The sequence below is a fragment of the Periplaneta americana genome, chromosome 10 (assembly GCF_040183065.1).
Source record: "Periplaneta americana isolate PAMFEO1 chromosome 10, P.americana_PAMFEO1_priV1, whole genome shotgun sequence".
Lineage (NCBI taxonomy): Eukaryota > Metazoa > Arthropoda > Insecta > Blattodea > Blattidae > Periplaneta > Periplaneta americana.
In genome coordinates, this window is record NC_091126.1 from 43,330,377 (window position 1) to 43,338,806 (window position 8,430).

The 8,430-nt window shown below is 35.7% G+C and overlaps 1 protein-coding gene across 1 annotated transcript in view; it reads right to left on the minus strand.

Moving 5' to 3' along the window:
• Efr (ER GDP-fucose transporter) overlaps window positions 1-7,675 on the minus strand; it is a 44,032-nt gene extending 36,357 nt beyond the window's left edge. The window contains exons 1-2 of the mRNA XM_069837278.1: window positions 7,415-7,675; window positions 561-674 (exon numbers count right to left, since the gene is read on the minus strand). Coding sequence (XP_069693379.1) covers window positions 561-674; window positions 7,415-7,491 — 191 coding nt within the window. The 5' untranslated portion in view covers window positions 7,492-7,675. The remainder of the gene's footprint in view (window positions 1-560; window positions 675-7,414) is intronic.
• Between the last annotated feature and the right edge of the window lie 755 nt (window positions 7,676-8,430).

Sequence of the window (8,430 nt, forward strand, 5' to 3'; positions counted from 1 at the left end):
GGGTGCAAGCCATTGGACCAAATTATTCGCACAGTTCTGTCAATGGTTTATCCAGTGCTGTGCTACTGTACCGAACTTCCTCTAGTTTGTATTGTTCACAGATGAGGACTGTTTCATCCATAATGTTGTTTTCAACAGCTGCATTAGCCATGTTTGGAGTGAAGAAAATCTTTTTACTGCCCTCATATCTGTTCACCAGCAGCGATTCTCTATCAATATGTGGGCTGGAATTGTACAGGATCACCAAATAGGATCTTAACTCCTGCCATTCCATTTGAATGGTTCATGCTACCTGTGGCGATTGTGTTATTGCTTTGCAACCTAGCTCCACCAAATATCAATGCGATAGACAGTTTGTTATGAAAACCAAAATAATTTCCAAAAACGTTCCTCAAACATATTTCTCGTTCATGAAATAAGACATTTTCGACCACTGGTTCCCTATCTCAAAATACTGTCATCTGTACTATTATAACCAAAAAAAGAGTTTTCAGGAACCCTATAGTTATGGTACAATAATGAAATGTGAAAACAATATTTAAAAAAATATAGATACTAACTTGATTCCAATACTCGGTTTCTTTGTCCCAAAATGGGCTGTGAAGATGAATCCTTCAAGAGCAATTATAAAAAATTGGGCGAATGTAATTATGTTCCCACTAGAAGGATCTTCCCTGAAAGAGAACACAAATGAAGTCATTGAGTAAATTTAACTCCTTGCAAATTTAAAACATAAATGTCCCCGAAACACATATGCAGGAAAGCTCGAAAGGGAAAAGGGCATCTGTACCAGAGAGTGACAATTATATTTGAAAACCATCTGTTACAGAGAGCAAGCGACCATTTTTATGGCTTTCTACCTCCAAAATGTTGGCACTATCTTCACCATATAGTGGAGAGATGAGACATTCAGGTGTACCAAATTTCTTTGAAGGAATGGGAGTTTGTCGTTTTCCACGCAGTATATGCAAAAATTCTGTTTCTCCTACTGCACATCCCGCAATGTAACCAGTAAGGAATTTAAATTTACATATGTTCCTATCAATAATAAGTAGGTGAAAAAAGTCGCTTGTTAGGATAGAGCCAACCTTTGAAATACTTTTCCTTATATTCAAATTTGCCACTTAAACTCGCAAAAAATGATATAAATAAAAAATTAGAACTAGCCTACTATTTCAGTAAAGATGAAGACTTCAAAATATCCAACATTATTAACGTACTGGCCAGTCTATTCCATTATCTCCTGGCTCTGTTGTCTCATGAGTGAGTTTATTTGTATCACTTGTGGGTGAAGATGGCAGGTAGATTTAAGCAAATTAAAGTTAAAAATTTAGCACTTCAAAAATTCAATTTAGCATTTTACAGCACTTTCAATGTTAGAATTTATCGTTTTGTAGTATTATGGGATGAAACAACTTTTGTGGAAAATTTGGTAGCAGAAATTCAATGTCATCAATATGTTAACAGGTGCATTTTCAAGATTTTGCAGTTAAAATTCTTGCAAATAATAAATAAGTAAAGAAACATAAAATTACAGTGAAATTATGAACTTCAAGAAACACACCAAAAGAAATGGTGTGATTTTATCCCGACCCATCTTGTTAATCACAATCACCCACTAATACAACTTATTTGTAAGTCAACATTGGGCCTAAACAGACAGCACAGGCAGCCAATATTCTACCACCAGATTAGTTAAAATGTCTAGATAATAACAAAGGGGATATCACATTTAGAAAGATTCTGATATTTTTACAAAAACACAAAAATGTCTCGCATAATGCAATTTCGCTCTTATTTCCCAGACACATGTACATTTCTCATTTTGTATTCAATTTCGCATTTTATCGCAAATTAAAAAACTACAGTAGTATACTTTATAGGCTTTTACGAACAAAATTACCTATTTTGACAGTAAAGTAGAACCCTGATTATCCGTCTTCCTATTAACCGATTGGCTGATTATCCGACTGTCTTTTTCTCGGTTTTTTTTTTTTTTTTTTTTTCTACAGAAACATATGAAGTACTACTGTACGTTATATTATAGGTATCCTACAAACAAAACTCGGCTCGGACTCCTCGCGGCGTGCATTCTATACCCATCTTACTCCCCTGCAGTAGGCTTGAGAGCATGCTGGAAACTGGAGCATACGTCATCTGTGCGAGACAGTCACGCCCGCTGGTTTCTGCGCAACCGAGTTTTCCTTGTTAGATGCCTATAGTACGTATTTTTTCTAGAGTGTTATTACAAATCTTCACACTTATACAGTACTGTTCAAGTTGCCGTACTGTACAACTTAAAGACAAAATGTATTTCATAAGTGTCAAAAGAAAGCGTGTTGGTGTTAAGTACCGAAAAAAGTGCAAATACTTTAGTGGCTTGGGGAAAGAGAAACTGGCTCACCTCACATCAGAATACGAAATTGATGTTACAACTGTGCTCCATTTAATAAGAACCAAGGATAAAATGTGTATAAAATATGTAAATCTATAATATGAGACCTCTACTATTCCAATCTTTCTGCTGAAAGCCGTTACAAAGACTTTCCTTGCCCCTTGTCATTGACAACCGAACTTAAATTAGCGAACTTCTGATTCACTATCAAACGTGTTAAAGATAAGACCACGGAGAAAATTCCTAAAGTTCAATTGTTATTTATTTAATTTACGAAGATATTTTACGATACGGATTATCCAATGTTTTCGATTAACCATTCATTCTATACCTTTCATTACTATGGGTAATAGAGGTTCTACTGTATTTGGACGCATTTCGCATTCATCGTGATTGAGAAAATCTACCATCTCTACTTATGAGGTTCCAACCATCTTCGGAGTGTTGACTAAACATACATTCAACATACAGGCAATACTCAGCAACGAAAATAACCCAATTAAAACCTATTCCTAAAGGCACATACAGTCTGCCTAAGCAACATTCCAACAACTGTTCTAAGATGAAGTTCGAAAAACAAAAATATTTCTTTAACTAATAACACTGCTGAAGTAGTTATGTATGTACCAAGAGTCATTTATACTCAACACTCTCAGCAGATGTCATACAATCAGTAACCGAACTAAATTCACTTAATGGTAAAGATTTAAGTTCATACTGTGTGTCTCAGTTATAGGTTATGTCACACAATGTCAAATATGCGTGCAAGAAATTAAAAAAGTAATTAGTGTTACAAAACCTGTGAACCTGAAATTAATTCCTGGTGATGGAAAAGCTGCCTTATCAGATCCCTCTGTGTCGTCCTGTGTTGTCTCAAGCATTGTCCTCCTGAGGGACTTACCAACATGTTCTGGAAATCTTCCTATTTTTTTATTTATTTTCAATGAAATGTCCAACTACTAAACTACTATTCAGTGTTTACGAGAATGAGTTCATTATGAATTCGTCAACGGAAAGCAATTTGGAAATAGTACCACATGGTCTAATTTCAAATGCCACTCTACATTTCAATATTTGATTTAAGAGCTGTAAAAACAGTAAAACCTCAGTTATAAACGGTACACTTCTGTTGTTTGCACAGTGTATAAATTGAACACTTATCCTGTTAATTATGAACACAAAATGCTATGTACAGTGCATACATTTTATCTTCCCCACTCGCATATGTGCAGCTGCTCTGTGAACTGCCCCATCCACCCTACATCCACAAGCAGGGTAAGGTAAATTATATGCACTATCTCCGAAATTGTATTTATATTTTATTGATACTGCTACATTCTAACTCGTACAAATTATTCAACAATAAAATATGACGAAAATGAAGATATGGTGGAAAGGTATTTCGAGTAAATCTGTTTTCTGCACTGAAAATCTATCTCACAGATCAGGTAGGAAACGATTTGTTGTCCTTTTGGTGAGAAAGTATGAGTTGGCTACATAATTTTATTTACAATATGCCTTTTAGGTTCCTTACACTCTGCTGCTTATAGTAATTATAGGCTAAATAATAAAACATCACGCACAGAAAGAAACTTGCAGTAAAACGAGAATTGATATCCATACGTAAACTATGGCTTCTGAACAAAGTGGCATGGGTTCAAACCAGATTTCTGGTGAACAAGTAACGACAGAACTCTGCTTTAAATGCGAGAATGATGATACCCTACCCAAGAGGTGTTTGGATTAAACTTTTTACATTTTTAGCAACATGTTGTGATCACAATGTTTCGAAGGTTCGATCTACCCTCGTCTTCTGATGAGAAAGGTAGGAATATAGCCTATTAGTTTATATCACTGCAAATTGTTAAATCAATATGAAGAATGCTTTTGCTGCTTTTGCTATTTTAATTCTGTCTACCACAGCAATCTCAAGGTTAAAACTGCACTGTGCAAAGCATCGTTAGTCATTGCAAAACCGAAGGAACCCGATCACAGAATGATGTAACCTTGAGAGCGCTGATTGTAATGCTTCTGTGATAAGACATACACCCACATCACCTTTGATTCATAATATGTTATTAACGTATTATATTTCACGTTAGGCATCCATAGCGTGTGACACTGTGAGTGGTCTCTGCGTAAGGAAAATGGAAGTAAGCTTTCTGAATGTATATATTCAATATGTGTATTCATTCATATTTGGAAATGATAAATAGGGCCTAACTTACTTGTACATTGTGACATTCATGTTAAAGGACCTCAAAATTAAAATTAAAAGTATAAAATATTAAAATTGACGAAAGCTAATCAACTATACAAAATTGTACAAATGAACACACACACACACACACACACAAACACATAGATATAAACCAGTACTGTACATAATCTATACACATTATACATAACCGAAAATAGAGTTGTAAACAATTCAAAATCCTTTTAAAAAAAATGAAACTCCTTGAATCTATGCTCAAATGATATTCTAAGATCTTTCAAAATTTCACTGTATCTAAGATGTTGCTGTTCTGTTAAACCAGATAACCTTTTAACGTTCCCGAATTTCAACTGGGCTTCAAAGAAAGGGCACATTGTTAGACAATTGAAGGGTGAGAATAATATAGTCCTAAGCCACACCGGCAAAATTTTACAGGAGAGCATGTTAAAGATTTAGAATTCAATGCTATTAGGTGCGGTATCACAATTTCTTCGACATATAGGCCTACTTACATCATTTGTTGAGTATTCTTATAATAATTTACGTAATAGTAGCTTCCCCATATGTGTAAGAAATGAACTCGCACAAAAAAACAATTTTGGTTAAAAGTGTGGTTTTGGACTCACCCCTTCAATTGTGAGTAGGCCCCCTATATGCAAGGCATACCAAAAACCTAATCTGTCACTGATTCAACCTTAGAAAAACTCGCTTTTTCTCTGTGATCAGGAAGGAAATGCACGGACTGAGATGTATATGCTGCCCCTCGTTGCTCCCCATCCTTTCCACCTCAACAGAGCAATCCTGCTTGTCTGCATCTCTCCGCCAGACCCCACTTTCACAGGAACTTCTCATCCTTATTTCGGTGTGAAATTGGTGTCAGTACTCAATTTTTCTTTTATGATACATATGACTCGACTAGAAGCCAAGTACGTAAAGAGATCTGTACCTTAATGTGGTAATGCAATTGTAAAGAAATAATGATCCAGAAAAAAAAAAAAAAGGCTAAACTTATCAAATTTGACTTAAATTTTGTTTTATATTCTAATTAATGTCATATAAACAATTATGTCTATGGTTGCGAATCGTTATGAAAAAGATTAGCAACATTTTTCTACATCGAACATAGTCTATACGATTCTTTTGTTTATTGGATTATTTAACGATACTGTATCAACTACTAGGTTATTTAGCATCGGTGACGTATGTCGAAATGAGGCATAGATTACATAACATTCACCTTATGGTTGGGGAAATCCTAGGAAAAAATCGCACAGCAACTTTGAACCCTAATGTGTTGGCATAGGCTTCCACGGCTGCTGTTCATGGGTTGTGTAGAGTTTCCGGGCTTGAGACAATGCGTCACAAGCTCGGAAAATCTACACAACCCTTTGAACCCTAATTTTAGGTGTGAAACTGGCGTCAGCACTCTTTTTCTTCTTTCTTTTTACGATATCTAGACTCGTATAAAAAAAATGTTATGTTTTATTTAACGACGCTCGCAACTGCCGAGGTTATATCAGCGTCGCCGGTGTGCCGGAATTTTGTCCCGCAGGAGTTCTTTTACATTCCAGTAAATCTACTGGCATGAGCCTGTCGCATTTAAGCACACTTAAATACCATCCACCTGGCCCGGGATCGAACCCGCAACCTTGGGCATAGAAAGCTAGCGCTATACCAACGGCGCCAACCAGGCCGACTGACTCGTCTAGGTCTCACAATAATGTAAATGCATTTGTACTTAAACGTGGTAACGCTATAGTAAAGATACCAAAAATCAAACCAAGGGCTTTTCTATAGCACGCGACACTGACATTTCCAACTCGCATTTTTCTGAGTTCTATGGTGCGGGAATGTGCGACAGGTTCTTAGTTTACTTTAAGCTTTTCGTATGCTTTGCATAGGTATACGAATATGTAACAGATTAGATTAGGTTTGTTTAGGCTTTTTGTATGCCTTGCATATACTAAGTGAACTGATATGTGCGATTCGCTTTCATATTTGTGTTTTCGGCCCCTTTATTTCTCGCGTTAAAAACTTTTAAATTATTCACACCGATCATTTCTTTTCCATTTTTTTATATGTTTTAAAGTAAACTCACGTCCTATATGAATTCTTAACATTCTAAACTACCTTCCATCTAAAAATCAGACCATTATTTTTTTTTCACTTTTTCATTAAAAAATCTAGTGTCGCGTGCTATAAAAAAAAACAAAGTAATCAGTTCTGGCGGGAACTGAACCCAGGCCCGAGAACAGCTCCGGATCAGAATGCAAATGCGCCTGCAGCCTGAGCTACCCACGTGGCTCCTCTACAATTCCAATGTGGAATTTGTTGTAGGGCAAAGACGGTGCTTCATAGAAGTTTCTCTACATCCTTTTATTTTCCCTGTCATTTCAGCGCTGTCTCTCTGTTATTCATTTACTACCTACATTCTATAAGTGATTATAAATGTTACATAGGCCTAGCAAATTAGGTACGGTAATGATTTGACAGTACCAAGAATTTTGTTGACACACAATACGAAAGAATTGTGCCTTTCAATAACATATGGAAAAATAGTAATTAAACTTCAACTTAGAAATAAGTGCATCAATTTATTAAATAAGAATGATGGAAAAGTATAGAACTTAAAATAATATTTATCAAAATCTTTATATGTCACATGTTCATCACACCGCTTACGATCAAATCAGGGGGAAAGAAAAGTGAACTGAAACTATCATGAATGACGTAAACATATAGCTATATCTTATAAAAATAATGTAAAAAATCGTGGGCTTCCTTAAAATTATACCACTTACTTTATCAATAACTCGAGGAATACTACATTACTGCAGCAACCTACGAACACCATAACAATTGCTATTGCAGCCTTCATTTTGAATTCTTGTTGTCAGCACTACCCTTGTTGTACTAATGAAGGTGCATTAAAACACGCGAAACTTTATAAAATAAGAAACATGAACATAACCTTGAGTCTTACTACAGCACTAATCCTCCGTAATCTACCGCCTCACAACTACGTACGATCATACGACAGCCATGTTTTAAAGTTTTCGACATTGCATTAGTCCTGCCCCCTTCTAGGAAACTATTGAACTACATCATATGTATACAAAGGCTTCGAAGTCTCACGTGGTCATGTCCGCAAAATGATAAAAACAAAATAAATAAATAAATAAAAACAGTATGTTACTTTTATCGAAACAATATTTTAATGTCGTTACACAAATTAATTTTTTTGGTCATAAAATAATTTATGGAATACTTACTTTGACAATAAGGCCACAACAAAATAAAAAAAATTGTAAGATTTTGAAATGCAATGTCATTATCACAGTCTGGTATATACAGTCGCGAAGCTCAATACGTAGTAAATATGCAAACATTAGGTAGTTGCTCACCACTAGGATCGCTAATATCGCCTCATTACAGGCAATGCAAAATAGTACCGTCACAGTCTATTGTTTCTAGCACCCTCAAAACTCAAGCTTCGTGACTGTACATAGTAGACTGTGGTCATTATTCTTGTATTGCCATCTGCTATAAAATCACCTACATCGGTAATGATACTCACTGCTATATCTTCAACGGAGGAGACATGGAGGAAGGACTACTCATTTCCTCCCAACAGAGCTATATTTATTTCTCTATGACTATAATCGTGGAGGGAGTACTATCACAGTCTAGTATATACAGTCGCGAAGGCTCAATACGTAGTAAATATGCAAACATTAGATAGTTGCTCACCACTAGGATCGCAATGCAAAATAGTACCGTCACAGTCTATTGATTCTAGCACCCTCAAAACTCAAGC